The sequence below is a fragment of the Hyaena hyaena genome, unplaced genomic scaffold, assembly GCF_003009895.1.
Source record: "Hyaena hyaena isolate Hyena2069 unplaced genomic scaffold, ASM300989v1 scaffold_211, whole genome shotgun sequence".
Taxonomy (NCBI): Eukaryota; Metazoa; Chordata; class Mammalia; order Carnivora; family Hyaenidae; genus Hyaena; species Hyaena hyaena.
This window is the reverse complement of record NW_024080847.1, coordinates 1443489-1469631: the sequence shown is the minus strand read 5'-3', so window position 1 is coordinate 1469631 and position 26143 is coordinate 1443489. Positions and strand designations below refer to the sequence as shown.

Genomic DNA, 26143 nt, shown 5'->3' with positions numbered 1-26143 from the left:
CTCATTCCGGGAAATACAAAAAGAGAAAAGCTGCCCAAATCATTTCTGTGAGTAGAAGGACATTGGTCCCCAAACCAGGTAAGGACGGAATAAGAATAACAGGTTATGAGCCCATTCTATTCATGAACATAGATCCAGCAATTTAACATCAATATGTGGGTTCTCAAGTAGAGCACCTTCAGTTTTGGTCCTTCCTGAAACCCACAACAACGAACATAAAGAAGTGGGAGGGGCTCCTGGGTGGCTCAGTAGGTTAAATATCTGATTTCGGGTCAGGTCGTGATCTCACGGTCTCATGAACTCATGAGTTCAAGCTCCGCATCAGGCTCTGTGCTGACAGCTCAGAGCCTGGAGCCTGCTTCTGATTCTGTGTCTCCCTCTCTCTCTGCCCCTCCCTGATGCTCTTGCTCTCTCTCTCTCAAAAATAAATAAACATTTAAAAAATTTTATAAAGGATTTTAGGAATTTGAACAGATAACCTTGTCTCACCAGGTATCTGAGAAAAAGCTCTGGAGTGAAAGAGAAAAGAAAATGAAGACAGAGTAGGCAAGCCATGTGGAGGAAACAGAGGCTATCTTAAAGACCCACAAATAAAAATGGGACAACTTTTAAAAGAGACACCTCAGAGAGACACCTGGGTGTTTAGTTGGTTAAACTTCCAACTCTTGGTTTCAGCTCAGGTCATGATCCCAGAGTCCTGGGAGCCTGAGCATGGAGCCTGCTAAGACTCTCTCTCTCTCTCTCTCTCTCTCAATCTCTCTCTCTCTCTCTCTCTTCCCCTCTGCCTCTCTCCCACTGGCTCACTCTTTCTCTCTCCCAAAAAAATAAAAATAAAAGATTCACTTCAGAGAGCCAGAACAGCCCTCAGAAATTAAAAAATAGAGCTGCTAGCAAGAATTAAAATACCCATGAAAGGATTAGAAAGTAAGAGTAAGGGAGAAGGAAAGCAGGAGGGAGAGAAGGAATGAGAAAGGCAGAGAAATGGTAGAGAAAAAAGAAGACAGCTGGTCCAAGAGGTTACTATTTGAATAAAAGAAGTTCTGGGGGTGCCTGGGTGGCTCAGTCGGTTAAGCCTCCGACTTCAGCTCAGGTCATGATCTCACAGTTCGTGGGTTTGAGCCCCGCCAGGCTCTGTGCTGACAGCTCAGAGCCTGGAGCCTGCTTCAGATTCTATGTCTCCCTCTCTGACCCTCCCATGCTTGCACTCTCTCTCTATCTCTCTCTCTCAAAAATAAATAAAACATTAAAAAAAAAGAAGTTCTAGATTTGTTATATACCTGAAACTATATGTGATGCTGCATGTTAACTATATCGGAGGGTTTTTTAGTTAAAAATGTAAAAAGGATAGATAGATAGATAGATAGATAGATAGATAGATAAAAATTCCAGAAAGATGGAGAAAACAGAAGAGGAAACCATTCCTCATCAAATTCAAGAAATTTCTAGATTGCAAAGGCCACTCACTGCGCGGAACAAATGGATGGAAGTAGACCCATTCTGAGTCTGCTTGCTGTGGCATTGGGGGGGGCGGCGGGGGGCACAGGGAGCAAAGCCGAGTACCAACAAAGTGGAAACAATAGATCACTGGTCAGAGTTCTCACAATGGCCTCAGCTTTTTTTTTTTTTAATGTTTTAGTTATTTCTGAGAGAGAGAGAGAGAGACAGCGTGAGCAGGGGAGGGTCAGAGAGAGAGGGAGACACAGAATCCGAAGCAGGCTCTAGGCTCTGAGCTGTCAGCACAGAGCCCAACGTGGGCCTCGAACCCACAAACTGTGAGATCATGACCGGAGCTGAAGTCAGACACTTAACCAACTAAGCCACCCAGGCACCCCATGAAATGATGTTTTTAGAAGAGAATCAGTAGAATACCTGATATGTCAGAACACCTTGAGAGGAGATTCAGACATGTGGCCAAGAATTGGGGGGCTGAATTACATCATACATAAAAAAAATAAAAATTTTAAAAGAGAATTATTTAAATTCCAGGGAAGATAAATTGTCATACAGGAAAGGAAATAGTAATGGTTTACTGCATGGGACAAAAGTGCACGAAGAGAAAGCCAATCTTTTTTTCTTGAGACTGCCTGGAATTCTCACTGAACTCCTGGGCCCTAGCACCCTAGCAGAACTTCAGTAAAATAACCACCTCTACCCACGGTGGAATCTGAGCCCCACGGATTGGGCACATCACTTCCTAGAATACAGTCCCCGTTTTGGGGACAACCCAACCATGATGAAATTGGATTAAAGATAAGTGACAAAAATATAACTGAAAGTAGATATTTGAAAAGTTAAAACCACATTTCAAAATAACTTGTGGTTGAAATTCACAGAGCAACAGACAGTGGGAGTACTTCCTGAAATGTGAGATTTTCCCTTTGAATCCATGCTTGTGATGAAAAGCCAACACAAGGGCTTAAGACAAGAAAAACAGGGATCAGAAGCAGGTGCTGAAACTCACATTGTTTGTAGGTGATATGATAATCTATGTAGAAATTCCAAAACCATATACAATAAATCATCAGAAACAATAAGAGAAATTACCAAGTCACCCAATATAAGATCGAAACACAAAACTCAATTATGTTTCTGTACACCGGTAACGTAAGCTGTGTTTATTTGTAATGCAGAATTACAGCAGCTGTTTAAGCTTATCATTATAGTCTGACTGCCTTCTGATTTATTCCATATTTTTAACTACAGCTGCCTCATCTTTCATTTCGTTCTTTACTTCTTAGCTCAGTAAACAGAAGCAAGTTTCCAATCCATGCTTTCAAAGAAAAAGCACTTTAGGTTCTTTCGAATGAAAACTCTTCGGGTTGTCTTTACAAAATTAGGACAATTTAATGAGGCATAAAATTACTGGCTCACAATATTTCCCCCAATTCTCAAGAAAGGATAATTTGTTGTCTTCTAGCATTTGGTGCAGTGACAGAAAACTCTGAAACCAAGATTGCTATTAAGTCCTTTAGAAGTAACCCTTTCTTCCCTCTCATGTTAATGCTTATAGATTTTTCTTTGTCATCATAGAAAAAAATTTTTGCTAGGTATGCCTAGAAGTATATGGTTGGCACTACTAGTATTCAGCAGTATTCGGTTTACTTTTATTTCTAGACACTTGGGAGGCTCATAGTTCTCAGCCTCCTTGGAATTGGATGAGGCGATATTGCTTGTTTTATACAAAGAAATGTAGATGAATTGTCACTTCCGGATGGGAACGCTGAATTGCTGATCTTTCTGGCAGTTTTTCCTGCTGTCGAAGCACTTGTTGATTTGGCGGGATGGTGAGATTGGAGCAGCCTGAAACACAGAGCTAACTGTGGAGGAGAATACCGTGACAGTGTGCCTGGACCTTCAGGAGACATTGCACAGGAGAGAAATAATCTTTGGTTCTGCGAAGCCATTGAAGTTAGGGGTTGGTTTTTGCTCCAGCATAAAAGAGCCCATCCTAACTATAAGATACAGATCTCCTTTCATTGATTTTTTTTTCTTTTCATCAGCACACATGGTTTGTTTGTTTCCCTTCAAATTTCTTCTACAACATCTTAGGTGATTCTGCCCAAGTATAAGCTAGTGTTAGTGTTCTGAGCAATTTTACTCAGGCTAAGCTAATCTATGATGTTCTGTAGATCAGGTGTATTAAATTCATTTTTTACTTACAATGTGTTTATAGAAGCATAATCCCACCATAAGTCAAGTCAAAGAATATCTGAATTTATATCATGATGACTTAACCATAGCAGTAACTGTGATTCAAGAATATTGACAGCTAGGGGAGCCTGGGTGGCTCAGTCGTTAAGCGTCTGACTTCAGCTCAGGTCATGACCTCACGGTTCGTGGGTTCGAGCCCCAATCAGGCTCTGTGCTGACAACTAGCTCAGAGCCTGGAGCCTGCTTCAGATTCTGTGTCTCCCTCTCTCTCTGGCCCTCCCCTGCTCATGCTGTGTCTCTTTCTCTCAGAAATAAATAAAAACATTAAAAAAAAAAAAAGAATATTGGCAGCTAGGGCTCACACACTCTCCTGGCCCCACATAGGAATGTTGGAGGGATTCATTTCTAAAGGGAAACAACCAGTTTATGAGAAAAGTACTACAGATACAGAGAGTGAGGAGTTCTTCAAAAAGAAAAGGGGTTTAGCCTGATTAATCTAGATCAGTGGTTCCCAACCGGGGGTGATTTGAGCTCTGATGGGAAATTTGTCTACGTTCAGAGAAGCGTTTTGTTGTCATAACTGAGGGGGTGGGTGCTACTTGCATCTAGTGGGTAGAAGCCAGGGATGCTGCTAAACATCTACAATGCATAGGAGAGCCTCCTGAACAAAGAATTATCTGGCCCAAAATGTCTATAGTGCCAAAGCTGAGAAACTCTGCTCCAACATTCAGCAAACCACACACGCAAAGAATTCCCTATCACTTTTATGCTGCAGTTTTTCTTCTCTAACTTTTCATCTTTAAAAATTTGTAAATATACATCAAAATACAAATAATAATAAATATGTGTAATAATGCATATTAAGAAAGCCTTTAATATATAGCACAACATTTTTAACATATATAAAGGAACACGGGGAAAATAGATAATGCAGGGGCCTGAATTAAGCAATTTAAAAGCCTTCCATATCATATATTTAGAAAGAAAAGAGGAGACGTCCACAAAACTAGGACAGAATACTAGAAAAGAGTCTCCTCTGAGAATAAAAATACTACCTTTTGCAATTAAACATATAATAAAAATAAGAAAAATTCAGTAGAATAATTGGAAGACAACACTGGCAAAATGTTTGGGGCAGAATAAAACAAAAAGAGGTGAAAATTAAGAGAGAAAATATGAGAAATACGAACTTCCAACCCAAGAAACCAAATAAATGAAGAGATGCACTATATTCATGGATTGGAAGACTCAGTACTGTTAAGGTGCCTATCGTTCTAAAAGTTCAACATAATGCCTCATAAAGAATTTTCTTGTAGAAATTGATAAGATGCTTCTAAAATTTTTATGGAAAAGCAAAGGATTTAGAATAACCAAGAAGAAGCAGTGGAAAAAGAACTGGGAGGACTTGTACTAGCAGATTCTAAGACTTACTATAAAGCAATAGTATTTAAAGAGTGTCGCATTAACTAAAAGATAAGTAGATGTATGGAACAGAATTGAAATTTCAGAAACAGATCTATTTTATATATTTAATTGATCTTTATAAAGGAGTCAAAGTAACTCAATGGAGGAGGAAAATTATAAATAAATGAACATCAATACACAAAAATTAACTAGACATTGATTTTAAATCTAAACATAAAAGCTAAAGCTATAAAGCTTCTGGAAGAAAAACATCAAAAAATGCTGTTATAACATTTGGGACTGTCAAAGATTCTTAGTCAGGACTTAGAAAACATTAAAGCAAGAAATTAGACTTTGTCAAAATTTAAGTTGTTTGTTTCTCTGGAGACATTGAATGAATGGGCCAGCCACAGACCAAGATAAAATACGTGCAATTCAAAGATTGAAAAAAGATTTATATCCAGAATATCTAAAGGATTCTTAGAAGCCGATACTAGAAAGAAAAGTGATCCAATAAAAAATGGGCAAAAACTGGAACAGGAACTTCCTAAGAGAGGCTATGGTAGTGGCTGGTAAGCACAGGAAAAATGCTCATCATCATTACTCATCAGGGAAATGCAAAGTCAAACTGCAGTGAGATTTCTCTATGCATCTACTAGAATAGCCAAAATTAAAAAGTCTGTCAATACCAAAAGTTGGCAAGGATGTCAAGGAACCAGAAACTATCATACATTGTTCATTTGGGGGGGTGGTGAGAAAGTGTAAAAATAGTACAATTACTTGGAAATTTGCCTACCTAGCAGTTTCTCATAAAGTTAAACATACTCTTACTCTATAACCCAGGAATTCCATGTCTATGTATTTAACCGAAAGAAGGGAAAATGCATGTTATGAGCTGAACTGAATCCCCACAGATTCATATGTTTAAGTTCCAACCCTTGTGCTTCAGAGTGTAACTGTATATGGAGTTAGGGTATTTAAAGAGTTAAGTAAGTTAAGGTGAGGTCAGTAAATTAGGGTGGACCAAAATCTAACAAACTGGTGTCCTTATGAGAAGAGAGGAAGACATAGGTAAGTACAAAGGAACAACTACATGAAGACACAGGGAGAAGACCACCATCTACAAACCAAGGAGAGAGTCTTCAAGATACCAGTCCTGTTCACACCTTGACCTCAGACTCCCAGCTTCCAGAACTGTGAGAAAGTAAATTTTTGTCGTGTAAGCCACCCAGTCTGTGGCATTTCATTCTGGCAGCCATGGGAAAATGTTAAAATGTATGCCCATACAAAGACTTATTCGAAAATGATCATAGCAGCGTGATTCATCACAGTCAAGTCACTCACATATCAACAGCTAAAGGGATAAACAAATGAGGTATACAGTGGAATATGACTTAGGAACAGAAAGGAATAAATGCATGCAGCAACAGAGATGAACCTCAGAAACACTGTAGTGCGTGCAAATGCTACACAAAAGAGCACGTTCTCTATTATTGCACTTCTAAGAAGTTCTAGAAGAGTCAAAGGTAATCTATGTGGAAGAAATCAGAGTAGTGATTGGCTCTGGCAGTGAAGCGATGATGAATCTGTTCTATATATTGAGATGGAAGTGGGTTCTGTGCATTTGCCAAAACTCATCAAATTATACATTTCAGATCTGTGTGTTTCACTGTATGTAGAATTGTAATTATAAATGTAAACTTCAATAAAATCGTAAACAAAACATGAAAAGGAAAAGGAAAAAATGAGAGGCTTGGAGGCTATGTCCATAAAGCCTAATGTTTGTATAATAGAAAATTCATAGAAAGAGACAAAAAACATAAAATGGAAGAAGGGTTATAAAAGAAATAAAGAAAATACGTCTCAGAATTAAGGATATGATTTTCCAGACTGAGGAGGCCCACTGGGCACCCAGCACAATAAACGGCAAAAAAAACAAAACAAAACAAAAAAAACCCCACATCAATACACATCAGCATGGAATTTCAAAGCACTGGGGAAGATTGGGGGATGGAGACGATCGTAAAAGCCCCCAAGAGCAAGAGAAAAAACCCAAAACTCATCCTCAGTGGATTGGAAGTATAAACGGCATCAGGCTTCTGAAAAGTAAAGGAAGATGTTGGAAGGAATGTTCCAATTAAAAGGACAAACTCTGAAAGAGAAAGATAGGAAATTCAGGAGAGAGCACGTCCAGCATCAGGTGGAAGCCAAGGGCGTGCCCAAGAAGATGGCGAGGAGAAATCGCACAAGGTTGTACATCGGGCTTACAGGGAAGCCAGTGCAGCAGGAGGATGCCTGGCCCATCAGGGGCATCTCAAGGGAACGATCCAATGGATGGCTTTATGTGTTTGAAACTCCGAGATGAATTTTACACTTTCGGTAAAGAGTTTAAAAATGAATTCATGGCGAATATACAGAAAATAAAACAAATGAAAACAAGGCACGTTGGGGTAAAATCAAAAATTACACTCAAGGGGCACCTGAGAGGCTCAGTTGGTTGAGTGTCCAACTTCAGCTCAGGTCATGGTCTCACCATTCCTGGGTTGAAGCCCCACGTCGGGCTCTGTGCTGACAGTGCAGAGCATGCTTGGGATTCTCTCTCTCCTCTCTCTGCTCCTCCCAATGCATGCACTCCCCTCCCCCATCTCTCTCAAAATAAATAGATTAGTAGTAGATAATATTAAAACCTGGAAAATAAATAGATGACAGTATAAGCTTTGTTTCTTCTCTTCCACAAGGAGAGAGGTAAATATCAGAAAAAACAGATAGAAGACGTTCTTCAAAGGAATGGGCGCTGGGCGCAGAGGGGTACAGTGAGACTGCTTTGGATTTTCGAGTCTTGTACAATTATTTGTCTTTCAATTTTTTTATTTACTTTTTCTACTCAAGAATAGTTGGCATACTTTTTAAAATCGGCATCTATGGGACATACCATTGTTTTTCTTCTTAAACAACAGCAATCATGACACATGTCAAATTACTTAGAAAAATGTTTAAAACTGTTTCTTCACCAGCCAGGTGCCTCTTTCATTTGTTTTCCTTTTTCTGACTTTTTTTTTTCTTTGTTTGAATGTTCATAGCAGCTTTATTCACAACAGCCCCAAAACTGAAAGAACCCAAATGTCCATCAACAGGGGAATGGATAAATAAATTACTTGTTCTGCCTTTTAATTCATCACCATACTGCCCCTCCAGAGAGAGGCTATCAATTATGTTCTTCCAACAATTCATGAGAACTCCCTTTTCCCTACACATTTCCAGCCCGGAATGTGATTATCATTTATTTTAATCTTTGAACTCATAGGCAAAGCATGGGGTCTGACTTCATTTCTCATTTCTTTGATTATCAACCATTTTGGACACACGTTCATACATATTTGTTCCTTAGTCTGTAATGAATGAATTGTTCACAGCCTTGGCCCTTTTTCAAATGGAAACGTTTGCATGATTTTTATTTATTTAAGAGAAAGAAGATGTTTGCTATTGACCCTTTTATCCAACATATAAGATGGAAATGTCTTTCATTCATGGTCATACACTTTTAAAATTTGTGTCATTTTTGGAAATAGTAAATATTATATTTGTATATGGTATGAACGAAGGTTATTTCCCATATGGGGAGAAACAGGAACCAAAGCTAACTGCAGTGGGCATTCAGTGACCAGCTGAATCACGAGCTGGCAGAGAAACAGGTAACCCAGGAGAGGAGGGCGAGGCACAGGTTAGGGGGAGGGTGCTTACCATTTGGGTTTGGTCCACTGGATGCATAGGGAGGGTCTCACAGGTGGTGGGTTCCCGCTTTGTGGACGTGGCGTTGGAGAAGGCAATGTGGGGGTCCTCAGCTCTGGGGTGAGAGGTGGTAGATTCTACAGTGGTACATTCAGGTGCTGGGAGGTGTCTTCCGGAAGCACAGGAAAGGCTTTTTCTCGGAGGCCCCAGGTTTCAGTGGTCGTGGAGGATCAAAAGGAGGTGGGGAGACTGTAGTCTCAGTGGGGAGTTCTCAAGGGCCCTGGGGTCTTAGTGGGGCTAGGGGCAGCCACTACTGCTATTCCCACAATGCCGGTGGAGACCTGAGAAGCAGGGAAGGGGCGTTCAGAAACATATTCACTGTCTATTCCATGTCTCCTTCATCTGCCGTGCTTCCGGCTCCATCCCTTGTCCATTGCTGACGTCTCCCCTTGTCACCAGGCCCTCATCTTCTTCTCCCTGCCCACACTTTCCCTTTCAGGACAGAATGATACAAAGTCCTGGGGTGGGAGCTCTAGAGTGAGCTAAGGGCTCAAAGGTTGAGAGGTTGAGGGGACCCTTAGAAGGGACTTTGGGGTGTGGAGATCTGGTCTCTGATGGAAGGGATGAATATCTGTGTGTGTGTGTGTGCATGTATGTGTGTGATACATCAGTGTGGTTAGGGGAAGATGCCTGAGACCAGCCTCAAAACTGGGCAACCCAGCTGCTGTGGGTAGACACAACCCCAAGGCTGTGAGTTTGAATGTCAAAGAAGATGGTGGCTTATAACAACCAAATGAGTGCGCAGAGACAGATGAGGCTAAAGAAAATTTAAAACTGGCATAAGTTACAATTGATGCAATGCCACCTGTGTGACTCCTGGTGACTCCTGTCCTGTAGCGCCTCTCTCCCAGGAGAGAAGCTTCCCCTGCCCCACTGGCCCCACTCACCTGGGCTCTGTAGGTCAGAAACAAGAGGAGGGCTGTCAAAGCCAGGATCTTGATCACAAGGAGTCCACACAACAGCACCATGAAAGTGTTGTCAGGTGTGCTGTGGGAGAAGGGAGAAGGAGGAGGGGAGGATCCAGGCTGGGGAGCGTGGCCCCTGAATCAGCATATGGGGCTGCAGCCTGTTGATGGACCAGACCCACCCTGAACCCACTGGGGTGAGCCACAGGGACTGCCTGGAACAGAATCCTGAGAACCCAGGAACCTTGGGTGGAGGGAGACGTTAGCGAGAAACCAAGCAATGATCAAAGTTCTCATTTCTCTGGGTGACACTATCAGGGTGTGCCACATACCCAACGGGATAGGGAGAAGGCCATGGGTCCCGAAGGAAAAGCAGAGGGGGAGAGCACCCAGATCTATAATAGGCACCCAGAGGTGCCCATGGAGAATCTCAAAGCCCCAAAGGAGCACTGGACCAGGAGACAGAAGGCCTGGATCTTAGTTCTGCTCTGGCCCCGAAGTAGCTGAGTGACTCTGGATAGGCCCCATCCCTCCTGCCTGTGATTCAGCACTAATAGGAGATGTTGCATTCTGGTAGGTAGCTATTTCTGCTCCATCATGGGGGAAGTTTAGAGTTGCTCCTTCACCCTTGCCAACCTAGCTCAGCTCTGAGCTGAGACCTTGGGGCCCCTTGCAGACTTCTAGGTCCCCCTGGTCTCCTGAATCACAGCCCGTGCAAATCACCAGCTTCCCAGCCCCCTCCCTTCAGGTGGGACCCCAGACCTACCAGTCCTCAGAGCCACTGTTGAAGGTTGAACTGCTTGTCACTAGAAAAGCAAGCGTGATTGATGACAACGGATGAGGCAGTGGCAGTTTAGAGCCCCCAGAGGGAGAAGGGTCACCCCCCAAAGCCTGCGAGGAAGAGGGGGAGGGACCAGAGCCAGCCCCCAGGGTCCCTCAGGCCAGAACTTCTCAGAGCTGGTAGAAAGAGACAAGCGGTGGGGAGGTGGGGGCCTGGACTGAGAGAGAAGCCTAATACTGGGTCCCCAAGAGCAGGGAGAGTCAGGGGCCCTCCTGTGGAGAAGGCACAAGCCACTTGTCCCAAAGGCATGGCCCTTTCACCATCAGAGTCTCAAGATACTTCTGGTCTGAGCCCAGGTCCTGAACAAACACCGTGTCCAGCCTGGGAGAGACCTAGGCCACAGGACCTAGGACCCCACACAGGTACCCTGTGCCTACACGGGGTGGCCAGCTTGAGGGGCTGGCATCTGAGGTTGGGTCTGAGCCATCATGTGGACAGGGGCTCTATGCCCAGTGGGCCCCAAATTAGCTTATACCTGCTGGGACAGGACACCCAAGGATGGAGGCAATGGCCTGAATATGGGGACTGGGGACCTAACTGCCCATAGTCAGTGTGAGAGGGGCAGGGAGGTGGTAGGATCTGGTGAGGGAAGCTAGGGAAGGAGGTGAGTGGCTTCATTTCCCCCAGACGCCCCAGGAAGGCCCCTTCCCTCTCTGCAAAGAGCTCACTCGCAGTCACCACCAGGCTGATGTTTTTGAGAACAATGATGCCTCCCGCAGAACCTCTGTCTATTCCACACCGGTAGGCTCCTGAACTCTTCTTCGTGATCTCTGTTACGATGACAATGAAGAAGCCAGCAGCAGGGTTGTCCCAGATGAAGTGTGGAGGGCTTTGGGCCATTACCTGGGGACTGGTGGGGGTGACTAACTTCGAGCAATAACCCGGTTTCGTTTCCTTACACCAGGTTTTGTTCTGATCTTCACCTAGCAGAGGGGCGGAAGGGCACTTCACAGACAGTACCTGTTCCTCTATGGCCCACACCAACTCATCCCTCTGGCTTTGTGCCCAGGAGCCTAGGAAACAAGTCCTCAGGTGAGGCTAAGGAATGGGCCCGGAGGGCCCTCCAGCCCCCGCACCACACTGCCACCCTGTCCCGCCATCCCACAGTGCACTGCGCACCGCTCCTCGCCCCCAGCCTCCCTGTCGCCCTCGCCCTGTCCCCCTGGAGCCACCTCCTCCCCCTGCCCCTTACCTGAGGCCAGCAGCAGCACCACCAGCAGCAGGGGTAGGGCCTGGCAGGTCATCTCACCCTCTCCCGGTGCTAGGGTGTATGGGGGGGGGGGGCTGCGGGGTGGCTAGAGGATGGCCTAGAGTCCAGAGAGACCCGGGAGCCAGGCCTGACAGTGCCCAGATGTCCCAGCACATCGAGAGCACAAGATTGAGAAAGGAAAGGTCTTGATTGGGTAAGTGTGAGGCCTGCAGGGCGGGTTCCGTGGGCGGTGAGAAGGTGGGGGCTTCCTGGGGGAAACTCCAGCCGCTGTTGGGGGAGGGTCCCTGCTTCAGCCTCGCTCAGCCCGATGGCCCAGGCACTGTGGCTGTTCTTGGATCCCCCTGCCCACCCCACACCCCACTCAGCACTTGCCTGGACGCTAGGTAAATAAAAGACCATCCCACTTCTTACCATCTCCATTCCGTCCCCTTCATCCTTTCAAACACCTGGCTTTATCCACCCACCGCGACACGCCAGGAAAAACTGACTGAAGGCAGGTAGGGACTTTAGAGGCCGCACCTTAATTTGGATCCTTAATTAAGTACCTGTGCTTCCCAGGAAGAGCAGAGAGCCCCTGCCTGGCCTGGAGGGCGCAGGGTTGAAACGACACAGGCACACCTGCTGCTGGCCTCGGGTCAGGGGCAGGGGGAGGAGGTGGCTCCAGGGGGACAGGGCGAGGGCGACAGGGAGGCTGGGGGCGAGGAGCGGTGCGCAGTGCACTGTGGGATGGCGGGACAGGGTGGCAGTGTGGTGCGGGGGCTGGAGGGCCCTCCGGGCTCATGCTCGGAGTGTGGCTGGGTCCCATTCCCTAGATAGACTCTTCACAGCCCCGGAGATGTACACTATGAGCCTGCATCCATCACAACAACTGGGAACCATAGTAAAAGGCCCCCAGGTGGTCCAACCCCAAGGCAATTCCCCGGCTGTCACTGCACCCCCTCACACACCCGGAAGGTCAGCTCCAAGAACGACGGCACCATATTAAACGCCCAAATGCCAAATCCCACATGATGCCACGTTCAGTGGTCTCTTGGGTGAGCAGGTTCGTATGAGGATCATAAGGACCCCACATGATATTGGACACAAAGTGCGTTCCCTTCTACCCCTACACCGTCATGAACAGTGACTGCGAGGGTAGAAACAAACATGAAGCAACGGGCCGGAGCTACTAAGGATTTTATCTAAGTTGGACCCGGGCTGGGTGCTCCCCCAGGAGCCTGAACCTTCCTCCTCTGACCCAGGTCCCAGTCGGGGAGCAGTGGAGATACCCCGGGAGCGAACCATCGACTCCCCCCGGACCCATAGCACCTTGACTTTCTCCCTTGGTGCAGGAGGCTTGTCAGCTCAGAGTTTTTAGTCAATGCACTTTGGACAAACTGTGCTCAGGTGCTAGGAGGGAACGTCTGAGTCGCTGGAGTGCAGACGGTGAGGGAAATCTGCGTTTTCCATTTTGAGACGTTAGCCGGGATAGGATTTCAACTTTATGGAATCAAACTAAGGGGAAAAGGGACTTGAGGAAAAAGAGCAAAACCAGATTTGCAACTATAGTTTACAAAGCCCAGTCGCGAGAGGATTTAACTCTGGAATCCCCAAACTTGTCTGCACCTAAGAATCACCTGGGTCTGGTGAAAAAACTGTCAAGGCCAAAGCCACCACCAGACCAAAGAACCTAGACCAGTGGGGAAGGGCCAGGCATCAGTGCTGGTGACGCTCCTCACGTGATCTCAGTGTGCAGACAAGTCTGGGAACCACGGGTCTAATTTAATTTCCACAAAATCCGTGGGAAGCAGTCACTACCCACTTTCACCGTAGGGAAACTGAGCCAGGAGGCATCTTGGTGGTTCCCTTAAGGTGAACCAATGCCTCTCCACCCCTTTCCGCCTCACTCCTCCTCCCCGAAAGACAGGGAGCACAGCGGGAGGTGGGCTGTCCAGCAGTGCCACAGAGGTGGCAGGAGAGCTTGATGAAGACGGACAGGTTGCCCTGCCCCCTGCTGGCCTGAGAGCGCGCCACCGCGTATGACATTCTCCTGGAGTCTTCCCTTTCCCTCTCCCTCCACTGTCCCAAGGTCACCTTCCTCTTACACTGCCTTCCCTGTGGCCCTCAGCCCTTCTAACCTGCTCTTTGCTGTGTGACAAGGAGGTCCAGACACAGGGCCCCCAGTCAGTCTCTGGTCCCCGATCCTGAGAAAGGTCGCCTCTTCAGAAGTGCAGCTCTCTCTCCCAGGGCCTGGGCCACAGGGCTGTGTGGGAACTGGGCTCTGGGAGGTGGCCAGGAAGTGTGGGACTAGGGTTCACTGTCAGCGAATGGCGCCATCAGTGGCCCTGGTAAAGGAAAGGGCACCCCAAGTTCTCACTCCGTTGACCATCTAGAGAGAACCTGCCTTCTTCCTCCAAATCCAAGATTCAGGACGTGAGAAGAAACTAGGAGAAGCTCAGACCACAACAGTCCCAGGAGAGGTAAGGAAAGGTAGCTCCACCTGCCTGGCCCTCCCTTCTAGCATGGCTGCAGGGACCCTGGGACTCGGTTTCCCTGGCTGTAAAACAAGAGTATTGCACCTTCTGTCCCATCAAGGCCATGGAGTCAATAGCTCCGGCAAACTTCTGCAGCCTTTCCCTGCGTGCTCTTCCCCTGGGTTTTCCTGCCTGCAGCCCTCTGCTCCTATAGAGGTTTCTAGCCCTTGAGGAGAATGCTCAGGGTCACGTGTCTGAGTTGAGCAGATCTGAGTTTCTTGTTTCCCAACCCCTGCTACCACTCGCAGCCCCCCAAACATACACATGTGCTCCCCCTGCCCAGGATCAGGCTGATCCATCCTCCACACTCTGCAAAGTTCAGCTTTAATCCTGTGTCAGGTACAGGACTTGAAGGTGAAGACCCTCCATGCTGGGAGTCTGGTGGGTGGCCCTTGTTACCTTTTAGGTAGAAGGAGAGGGCAAGGGTTTGAAACTAAAAGAGGCCTGGTGGGTTTGGTGACAAAGGATATCATGTATCTGAAAGTCCTTTATAACTTTCCAGTTTAACACAGATTTGGGACAGACATGAAAGTCTGGCACCATCGATTCAAATGTCACATTTATCCAGGTTTTACAATATCCTGCAGTAAAGGAAAATACAAGCTCTTTGAGGGGTTTTTCTTATAGAATTTTTCTATTTTTTTTATCTTGATCATGATAATGGTATTTTTTTCGTTTGTTTAATGTTTTATTTATTTTTGAGAGAGAGAGAGAGAAAGAGCATGAGTGGAGGGGGAGCAGAGAGAGAGGGAGACACAGAATCCAAAGCAGGCTCCAGGCTCTCAGCTATCAGCACAGAGCCTAACTCTGTGAGTTCAGGGCTCAAACTCATGAACCGTGAGATCATGACCTGAGCCGAAGCCAGACGCTTAACCGACTGATCCGCCCAGGTGCCCCAGATCATGAGGATGGTTTTAAAACAGGTGTGTGAGGTACCCTGAGCAGTCATTTAAAGAAATGAACTTGCCCTTACTTTGTTCTGAGCAAGCACACAACTTCCTCTTCAGTGAAACCATCAATACAGGCCTGGGACAGGCAGAATAGGGGCCCATCTTTCTGGCATGTTTAGCTTTGTACCAGGTCAGGCTTTCCCCTCCTTTCTTCCTCTTTTTCCTCCCTCAGGCTCCCATCTGCTAGGGTGTGAGGTCCCTTCCGGTCCCGGCTCCAGGGGCCAGAGCTCCCTCGGCTGTCACCGGCCTCACCAGGCCACGGGACGCCACCAGGCTACTGCATAGGACAAACCCCATCTGATCTGGACCTGTTATCTTTTGTACATATTGTTGAATGCAGCACGCTAATATTTTGCTCAGGATATGCGTGGTCATGAGGGATATTGGTCAGCCATTTCCCCTTCTAATTCCCTTCTCTTGTCAAGGTAATTCTGGCCTTATAAAATAAGTCAGGATGTGTTGTCTATTTTCTTAAGCAGTTTAAATTTCATACTGTCTCTTAAATATCTGTGGCATTTTGTCTTGCTAAATAACTAATTCCTCAGCCTCTCTTGGAGCTGGAGGCCCAGAGGCTCTCACTGGAAAATTCTACCAAATTTTCCTATGTCTAAAATAGCTCCTGTTGTTATAATAGATTATGATTTATTGTAAATGCTTAAGTAAATATTGACTATATTATGATTTTTGGCATAGTGCTTACTCGTACTATGACTTTATTATTATTTATTTACTTGGATATTAACTTCTTCTGTCTTTTCTGCCTTCCTCATCCTGCTAAACACCCTTCTCTGAATATAGGCTGTATGGGTACAAGCTGATTCAGTCTAGTCCCTATGTCTGGAATGGTAGACTCTCAGTAAATATTTGCTGAATGTGTGTGTAAATGAATAAATAAACGCTGAGAAAGAGTCTTCACTTAACCAAATGATAGGCTCCTGAAACTTCTCCCAGGCCTATCCGTGAACTTACTTGTAAAATCCAGTTTTGTTTTGTTTTAATGCTTATTTACTTTGAGAGAGAGAGAGTAAGAAAGAGGGTCAGAGAGAGAGAGGGAGTGAGAGAATCCCAAGCAGGCTCTGCACTGTCAGCACAGAGCCTGACATGGGGCTCGATCTCACAAACTGTGAGATCATGACCTGAACCGAGATCAAGAGTTGGACACGTGGGGCACTTGGGTGGCGCAGTCGGTTAAGCGTCTGACTTCAGCTCAGGTCATGATCTCATGGTTTGTGGGTTCAAGTCCCGCATCGGGCTCTGTGCTGACAGCTCGGAGCCCAGAGCCTGCGTTGGATTCTGTGTCTCCCTCTTTCTGCCCCTCCCCTGCTGGCATTCTGTATCTCTCTCTCTCACATACACACAAATAAATAGACATTAAAAAAATTTTTTTAAGAAATTATAAAAAAAAGAGTGGGACACTTAAACTGTTGAGCCACGCAGGCGCCCCATAAAATCCAGTTTTAACAAGAATCCTGCTCTTTCCACACTGTTCTACATGCCTTCTAAAGTTCAACATTGCTTCTGTGTCCTCCAGCGCCCAGGTCCAGGACATGCAGCACACCTTGCAGGTGGAGACCCTGCATGGAGATCCTTGACATCTGATGGAGTCCCTCTCCCCACCCCATCACCACTGGTGATGTCTGGTCACCCCAGCCTGTCTTCAGCAAAGAATAGGGTCAGGTCAAGTCTATTTAGCCAGAACCGCCCCTTATTCATGGTGTTTCCTCTCAGAAATGTCCCATGCACTGACCCTCGCCTGCTCCCTGGATGTAAGTCCCCAGCAGCCCGTGCTGTATTCAGGACTGAGCCCGGCTCCATACTGAGGTCTCTTTTCTCCTACAGCAACAGTTCCTAAATAAAATCGGTTTTTACCACTGTAACTACTGCCCGGCTCTGGTTTTTCTTTGACAGATCTTCTTGTGTTCGAATGGGTTTTCAGCTAATATCCTTGAGTTTTTCAGGGAGATAACTATACAACCAGCCAACAATGGCAATTTGGCCTGTTATTTTAAGTTTATATATTCCATTTTATTTTCCTATGGAATTACAGTTGCTGGTATTTCCAGAAACGTGTCAAACAATACTTCTGACGTTGAGCATTTTTATCTTGGTCCTAACCTTTAACGTGACTCTTCACTAGTGTGATTTTAGCTGATTAATTCAATAACTCATTTCTTTATTAAGAAAGCAATTTCCTATTCATAGAATAGTAAAAGATTTGTCTAGAATGGATGTTGAATTTTACCAAATGCCTTTCTGCAATTGATCACTATCTTCATATCATTTTCTCCTTTGATTTACTAAAATAGAATCAAGCATTGATCTAAGTTTGATAGCCCAACACACTCGTATTCACATAATATAAACTATTTAGTCATGATGTATTGTTCTTTCCATATACTTGTGTCTTTAATTTGCTACATATATATGTATATAATACATATATAATTTATGTATGTAAATTAATTTTGGCCTTTTTTTGGGTCAAGTTTTTGCAAGAATTTAAATTTTTTCTTTCTCTTGTTATAATCTTCCAGGAAGCATTTCATCTCTTTGGTTCCTTGTGACAGCTCGGATGTGATGAGCACTGTCTGTCTCTTGAAAGTATCTTGGGGCTTACCCCTAAATCAGCACCTAGACTGATTTGTAGCTAGATCTTTAAACACCCATACAAGTATCATCCATGGCGAATTGTCAGCTGATGATTTTAAGTCTCAACCTATTTATAACTCATATTTTTATCTAAAAAAACTCATTTCTGGAAGGCAGAAGAAATGGCCTCTAAAGATATATTTACTTCCTCATTCCCAGAATCTACGAGTATTGCCATTATCTACAGCAAAACCTGTGATTAAATTAAAGGTCTTGAAAATGGCCTTTATTCTGGATTCTCTTGTGGGTCCTCCTTGTGGGAGAAAGGCAAAGGGGGTTAGACAGAGTCTCATATGGAGAAAGCAATGTGATTACAAGACAGAGATCAAAATGATGGGGCCACAGGCCCAAGAATGCAGATAGCCACTAGCAGCCGAAACAACAAGGAAGGATCTTCTCTAGAACCTCTGGAGAGAGTGTGGCCCTAACAACACCTTGATGCTGGACTTGGGGTCTCCATTTCTGTGAACTAACCCAGTGGTGGTGATTTGTTACAGTGGTGATTTGTGGTGATTTGTTACAGTGACCTGGGAAAATAATAGGTCATCCAATCAGGACTTTCACATTTTTAATCTTTGTGATTACAGAATTACATTCATTCATTCATTTGTTCATTAATTCATCATGTGTTTTCTAATACTTTTCATATTTGTGATCTCAACCAGTTTGTCATTCCCAAGGGAACATAGAAGCATTTCCTTTTAAAAATCTTCTTCCAGCAGCAGATTTATTCATTTCATTTTAGTTCCATTTTTTCACCTTTCTAAACAGACAGTCTTGGTTTTCACTATATGTTCATGTTCTCTATTTTACATGTATACATACTTAAATATAAATATGTTCTTATAAAATATTTAACATTAAACGCACGGTTTAAATTTACACTAATTGCACTGATGTAAATTATGATTTATGTTACAACTAAATACATACAAATCATAAATGAGTAATCAAATTCTTAGAAATAATAGATTACTTAATTTAGCTAGACAGAAGATTTACACAAAAATTAATTGCACATATATTCACAAAAAGCAAGCAATTATAAAATATGATTTTATAGTGACATCAATTTTGGTCACCTTTATCACCAGGATGCCACAATTATGTAAATTTCTCTTTCTTTGGATTTGTCAGTGCTCACCACCACCATTTGTCAGCCCTTTTATGTTTTTAATGTTTGTTTATTTTTTTTTTATGTTTATTTATTTTTGAGACAGAGAGAAACAGAGCATGAGTTGAGGGAAGGAGAAGAGAGAGAAGGAGACACAGAACCCAAAACAGGCTTCAGGCTCCTAGCTGTCAGCACAGAGCTTGACATAGGGCTCAAACCCACAAACCATGAAGTCATGACCTGAGCCGAAGTCGGACGCTTAACCGACGGAGCCACCCAGGCGCTCCTGTTTATTTTTTTTGAGAGAGAGAGAGAGAGTGAGAGTGGTGGAGGGGCAGAGAGAGAGAGGGACAGAGGATCCAAAGCAGGCTCTGTGTTGACAGCAGTGAGCCCGATGTAGGGGCTCGAACCCACAAACTGAGAGATCATGACCTGAGCCAAAATTGGAAGCTCAACCTACTGAGACACCCAGGTGCCCCTTAACACCAGCATTTTTTGGTCCTTAAAAAAAAATTAACTATCTGTCACAAACAACATGACACTCTACATAGAAAACCCGACAGACTCCACCAGAAGCCTACTAGAACTGATTCATGAATTCAGCAAAGTTGCAGGGTACAAAATCAACGTAAAGAAATCGGTTGCATTTTTATACACCAACAATGAGGCAACAGAAAGAGAAATCAAGAAGCTGATCCTATTCACAATTGCACAAAAAAACATAAAATACCTTGGGATAAACCTAACCAAAGATATAAGAGATCTGTATGATGAAAACTACAGAAAACTTATGAAGGAAATTGAAGAAGACACAAAGAAATGGGAAAACATTCCATGTGCATGGATTGGAAGAATAAATATAGTTAAAATGGCATTACTACCCAAAGCAATCTACACATTCAATGCAGTCCCAATCCAAATTGCACCAGCATTCTTCTCAAAACTAGAACAAACTATCCTCAAATTTGTATGGAACCACAAAAGACCCCGAATAGCCAAAGTAATCTTGAAGAAGAAAACCAAAATGGGAGGCCTTACCATTCCAGACTTTGGCCTCTACTACAAAGCTGTCATCATCAAGACAGTATGGTATTGGCACAAAAACAGACACATAGACCAATAGAATAGAATAGAATAGAGAACTCAGAAATGGACCCAAAAATGTACAGTCAACTAATCTTTGACAAAGCAGGAAAGAGTATCCAATGGGAAAAAGACAGCCTCTTTAACAGATGGTGTTGGGATAACTGGACAGCAACATGCATATGAATGAAACTAGATCATTTTCTCACACCATACACAAAAATAAACTCAAAATGGATCAAGGACCTGAATGTGAGACAGAAAGCCATCAAAACCCTAGAGGAGAAAGCAGGAAACAACCTCCTTGACCTCAACTGCAGCAATTTCTTACTTGACACATCTCCAAAGGCAAGGGAGTTAAGGTCAAAAATGAACTATTGGGGCCTCACCAAGATGAAAAGCTTCTGCACGGCAAAGGAAACAATCCATGAAACTAATAGGCAACCGACGGAATGGGAAAAGATAGTTGCAAATGACATATCAGATAAAGGGCTAGTATCCAAAATCTATAAGGAATTCACCAAACTCCACACCCGAAAAACAACCAAGTGAAGAAATGGGCAGAAGATGTGAACAGACACTTCTCCAAAGAGGACATCCAGATGGCCAACAGACACATGAAATGATGCTCAACATCCCTCCTCATCAGGGAAATACAAATCAAAACCACATTGAGTTACCACCTCATGCCAGTCAGAGAGGCTAAAATGAGCAAATCAGAGGACTCTAGATGCTGGCAAGGAAGTGGAGAAATGGGCACCCTCCTACACTGTTGGTGGGAATGTTAACAGCGCAGCCCCTCTGGAAAACAGTGTGGAGGTTCCTCAAAAAATTAACAATAGAACTCCCCTATGACCCAGCAATAGCACTGCTAGGAATTTACCCAAGGGATCCAGGAGTGCTGATGCATAGGGGCACATGTACCCCAATGTTCATCGCAGTACTCTCAACAATAGCCAAGACATGGAAAGAGCCTAAGTGTCCACCAACGGACAAATGGATCAAGAAGATGTGGTTTATTTATACAATGGAATACAAATGGCAATGAGATAGAATGAAATCTGGCCATGTGTAGCAACATGGATGGACCTTGAGGGTGTTATGCTGAGCGAAATAAGTCAGGCAGAGAAGGACAGATACCATATGTTTGCATGTATAGGAGGATTAGGAGGAACTTAACATAGGGGAGAAGAAGGGGAAAAGTAGTGGGGGAGAGGGAGGGAGGCAAACCATGAGAGACTCTTGAATGCCAAGAACAAACTGAGGGCAGATGGGGTGGGGGGGAGGAGAAGGGGGGTGTTGGGCATGGAGGAGGGCACTTGTGGGGATGAGCACTGGGTGTTATATGGAAACCAACTTGACAATAAACTATTTTAAAAATTACAGTATCAATAGAGGTGCCTGGGTGGCTTAGTCCCTTGAGCGTCTAACTTCAGCTCAGGTCATGATCTCATGGTTCATGAGTTGGAGCCCCCCAATCAGGCTCTCTGTTGTCAACACAGAGCCTGCTTCGGATCCTGTCCTTCTTTCTCTCTGCACCTCCCCTGCTCACTCTGTCTCTCTCAAAAATAAATAAACATTAAAAAAATTAACTATCAGTGAATTGAAGCCCATATTCCAATCATTTGTTCCCAACACAGATGTTGGTTACTATCATGTGTAACACCGTCTTGTTGTCTCCGCACATGAGTGACAATGCTTCCCCTTGTTTTCCACAGAACTTCTGACTTTTGGTGTTGCAGCAGGAAGCTGTAAAGCCAATGAGGCTGGGTTTTCATTCCTTTGGAAGTAACTCACTTCCCCCCAGTGCTGAAGCTTACAAGATTTTTCTCAGGGAAAGGTGACAGCCATCACCATTGCTGACCAGTCTTTGGCTCCCCTTTACCTCTGGATAAATGGAAGCCGCATGGTTCTCGGCTCCTTGGTGACTGCCTGGCAAGTGAAATGTGTGGAAGTGATGTGTCTCCCTTCCCGCAGAACCCTTTAAGAGCTAGAGCTCAGCCTTTCAGCATGTTCTTTCCTGTGGTGACCAGAGGAGGACCATCAAATCAATGTACTTCAGACGCTGAACCGGCCCACTGAGGACTCCTGCCCTGGATAGTCACGTCTGGTCACGAGGGCTTCACAGAAGCAAGGGAAACCATTATGTGTGTGAACTCATCGAACTGGGGTCGTTTATCACTTCCAGCAAAATCTGGCCTGTGCTGAGGGAGTCTGAGTGGCTCAAATGGTTAAGCATTTGACTCTTGATTTTGGCTCCGGTCATAATCTCAGGGTTTGTGAGATCGAGCCCCGCTTCAGGCTCTGCTTGGGATTCTCTCTCTCCTTCTCTCTCTCTCAATTCCTCCCCCATTCTCTCTCTCTCTCTTTCTCTACCTCTCAACATAAAAAAATACAAACATTGAAAACACTTTGGCCAGTGCTTAAGATAGATTACACCTCTTTCAGCGATTATTAACGGAGAATCACATCTATCATCTGGCACTTAAATTCTTTCTTCCGGTAAGCCTACATTCTTTTGCTTATGTTCTGATTCTTCTGGTTTCTCCTTCAGACACACTGGCCACCTCTCCATTCTTTGTCATCTTCCATCTCTCAAGTCAGCAAACTTTTCCAAGTCTAGGACCGCGTAGCAAGTAAAGGATCTCTGTTGCAATTATTCAACCACCGTTGTAACATGAAAGCTTCCATAGATAACACATAAATAAAGGAGGGTGCCTGAATTTAGTTTATTTACAAAGTCAGGTGGTGAGTTAGATTTGGTTCAAAGGCTGTATAGTTTGCCCTAAAGGGAGAGAGCAAACAAAGAAAAGTTAACCGAGGGGGAGAGAAAGAAAGAGAGGAAGAGAGAGAGCACTTTCAACACTGGGATGGGGCCAAGGGCATTCCCAAGGAGAAGGAGGGCCAAGGTATCTGTCAGGGATGCAGCCATACTGAAAGCCTAGGGGGAAGCCAGTCCAGACTGGGGCAGGAAGATATTACCCCACATGCGGATGCACTAGCCGAGCAAAGCCAGCTGATGAACTGATATGTTCGAACAAACTAAGGCAAAAGTTACATTTGGGGGCAGCGTTTAGGGATGAATTAAGGATGGAACCTAGACTAGAAAATAAATCTTTAAAACAAAGTAATTAATAACTTCACGGAAAATAAAAAGCTGTGCCACAAATGAAATGTAATCATTATAGACTACATGAGTGGGCTATGAAAAATATATGTACCTGGTCAGAAAGTATAAAATCTAAAAATTAATTCTATCGGTAACTCCATTTGACCACTGAGAGAATCAGGGTGAGGGACGCAGGAGCATGATGGGAAAGGGAGGATTCCTCCATCTTCCACAGGGCACGTTTCGTGGATAATACCTACCCCTGTCTAATAGAGAAATATCAGTATCACGGTAAATATGAAAAAGACTTCAAAATGGCTCCTAGGGGGACACCTGAGGGGCTTAGTCAGTTGAGCATCCAACTTTGGCTCAGGTCATGATCTCATGGTTCCGGAGTTCAAGCCTCGCATGAGGCTATCTGCTGTCAGCACTGAGCTCGCTTTGGATCCTCTGTCCCCCTCCCTGCCCCTCCCTTACCTGCACTCTCTCAAAAATAAATAAAACCTTTAATTAATTAATTAATTAATTAATTAAAAAGTAAAGTGCTCCCTAGGAAGAAAAGGATTGAGATGTAGATTGTTGGGGCAGGGATCTGCTGCAACATGAGTTTGTAACATACAATTTTTGGAGCCACAAGTTTAGAAGATATGTATGTGCATTCTTTGGATGAAATTTTAAAACAAAATAATGTTGCAACAGCCACTGTGCCCGTTTTCAATTCCTAGATTTAGAACTGCTGAGTCAAAGATGATATCTTTTTTTAAAATGGATTTTGATTAATCCGCCCACACTGTCTTTCAGAAAGGTGCTATCAATATGTTTGCCCAGCAGAAGATGCAATTGTCTTTTCCCTAAAATTCCCCCAGCCCTGGTTATCATCATTTCTCGTAACTTTCATCACTCTGAGAAGAGTAGTTTTGCACCTATTTTAATAATATCCACTTTGAATATATTTTCCTTAACATCGTTCATTTGAATGTCTTCTGTAGGAAAGTGCCTGCTCGTAATAACCTCACTCCCTTTTTCTATTGAAATATTCATTTTCTCTTATTATTTAAAAGACTTTTTTATATGAACTCGAGTAACCCTGTATCTGCCAATTAGGAAGGAAACCTTAACTCAGAGCTGTTGATTTGCCGTCACATCTTTGCCGTATCTTTTTATAATGTTCAAGTATTAACTTGTATATAGGATGACCTAACATTTTTCCCTAGATCATTTCTGGCATTGGGACCATGATTAGGAAGTTCTACTCTAGGGGCACCTGAGTGGCATAGTTGGTTAAGCATCCAACTCTTGGGTTCGGTTCAGGTCATGATCTCACGGTTTGGGGTTCAAGCCCTGCGTGGGGCTCCATGCTGACAGTGTGGAGCCTGCTTGGGATTCTCTCTCTCTCTCTCTCTCTCTCTCTCTGCTCCTCCTCTGCTCATCTCTCTGTCTCTCTGTCTCTCTCTCAAAAAATAAATTTTTAAAAAATATTTAAAAGAAGAAAGCTTCACTCTAAATGACATAACTTTTAATTTTATTACCTTTTAGATGTTTGCTGTATTGCTATTTGATGTCTATATATAGACATAGAATTATATATATATATATGTATATATAAAATTAAAAGTCAAGAAGCATGCTACTGTGGATGTTGATTACTAATGATGACAGACATTTACTGAGGAGATACCATGTAACAGGCACTTCTATAAATGGAAGGGCTTACTCATTTATTCCCAGAATAACCCAATCAGTGATTCATTGTTATCTATTTAAGAAAAGAAGAAACTGAGACTTTTAGAGCTTTAGAAGTTTCCTCAAAAACTTCCCCTGGGCACCGCGGACCCACGCTGACTTGACAGAGAACACTCAAAGCCACCTCCCAGCTGGAGGGACAGACATAGTGGCATGTGGTCAAACAGTGATCTTAGAGGACTGCAAGGAGGAGGCGTCCTTTCCCAGCAGTCAGCAGCGATCAGACAAAGGGGAAATCGATGTGGGAACCGATTGCTGCACGCCCTCATACAAGCGACACACATCTATGGCAGCCAGGGCCTGAGCCTCCTTCCTCCCCCTCAGAAGGGTGTCCCCCCCACCCCTGCATTTTGTCTGTAATTAGGTTAGGAGAGGAAACACTGAGCACAGCTGAAGGCCAGGAAACAAACCGCCAGGACCTTGCCTCTGCAAGTGTGTACGCTTTGGTTTCCTGCCCTGACCATGGGCCAGACTTCAGCAGAAAGTACCATCAGAAGTCAGGAAGCTGGTCTGGTTACATCTTCACGTGATCCCGTGACTCTGAATAGGTCAACTGACCCATCTGAGTCTCAGTTTCCCCATGTGGGGGGCAGGGGGAGAAAAAGCACACCTCCCTGCCAGGCTTACTGGGGAATTAGGAGAAAGCGCACACGAACACACTGGGTACACTAATGTGTGCATGTGGGTAGTGGGCGTCGTCCCGATCTGTCTTTCTGACACTCCAACCCCATTCTGCTTTTCCCTGGTCGTTTCTAGGAAAGAGCCAGGTCCCCTTCGTGCCCATCCTTCTTTTGCTGCCTTTTCAACCTTATCCTCAGGCTCTGCTCGCTCTCACTGCAGGAGCAGGGCTCTGCGCCCAGGCAGAGGGGGGAGCAGAAATGGAGGGGGTGGGGGGAAACAGGAGGCTTGGAAACAACACCCCAATAAGTTCAAATTCCCTCTTCGTTCTGAGCTCTGAGCCGAGCTCCGTGATGGCCGCCTGTGGAGTTACGTGTTAGCACAGGGCTGGGGGTCCTGATCTCGCTCCTCTCTTTCTCCTTCTTTCTCCCAACATCTGTCCATATGTTTTATATAAAACCTCTTTGTAAATTGCATCATTTTTTAAAGTTTATGTATTTATTTTGAGAGAAAGAAAGAGAGAGAGAAAGAGAGCATGGAAGGGACAAAAAGAGGAAGGGAGAG

The 26143-nt window shown here is 44.5% G+C and overlaps 1 protein-coding gene across 2 annotated transcripts; it reads right to left on the bottom strand.

Annotated features, from left to right (window-relative positions):
- Positions 1-8186: 8186 nt before the first annotated feature.
- Positions 8187-11953, bottom strand: LOC120238734 (trem-like transcript 4 protein). 2 transcript variants are annotated; one of them, XM_039242689.1, is made up of 6 exons: positions 11783-11953; positions 11514-11603; positions 11259-11360; positions 10516-10555; positions 9732-9831; positions 8187-9125 (listed from the first exon to the last, which is right to left on the bottom strand). In XM_039242689.1, exons 1-6 carry the CDS (start codon positions 11832-11834, stop codon positions 9042-9044), a joined length of 468 nt encoding a protein of 155 aa, XP_039098620.1. In that variant the 5' UTR covers positions 11835-11953; the 3' UTR covers positions 8187-9041. The 2 variants fall into 2 exon arrangements, with proteins under 2 accessions (XP_039098620.1, XP_039098619.1); XM_039242688.1 differs by having other exon boundaries at positions 11259-11603.
- Positions 11954-26143: the final 14190 nt, after the last annotated feature.

Excerpts from the sequence above, each read along its gene's own strand:
- LOC120238734 (XM_039242688.1), bottom strand. The coding sequence starts at position 11,834 with ATGACCTGCCAGGCCCTACCCCTGCTGCTGGTGGTGCTGCTGCTGGCC. Across the intron at positions 9,832-10,515 it reads AACAGTGGCTCTGAGGACTG|CACACCTGACAACACTTTCA; the intron begins GTAGGTCTGGGG and ends CTTCTCCCACAG. Across the intron at positions 9,126-9,731 it reads TTCTGACCTACAGAGCCCAG|GTCTCCACCGGCATTGTGGG; the intron begins GTGAGTGGGGCC and ends CCTGCTTCTCAG.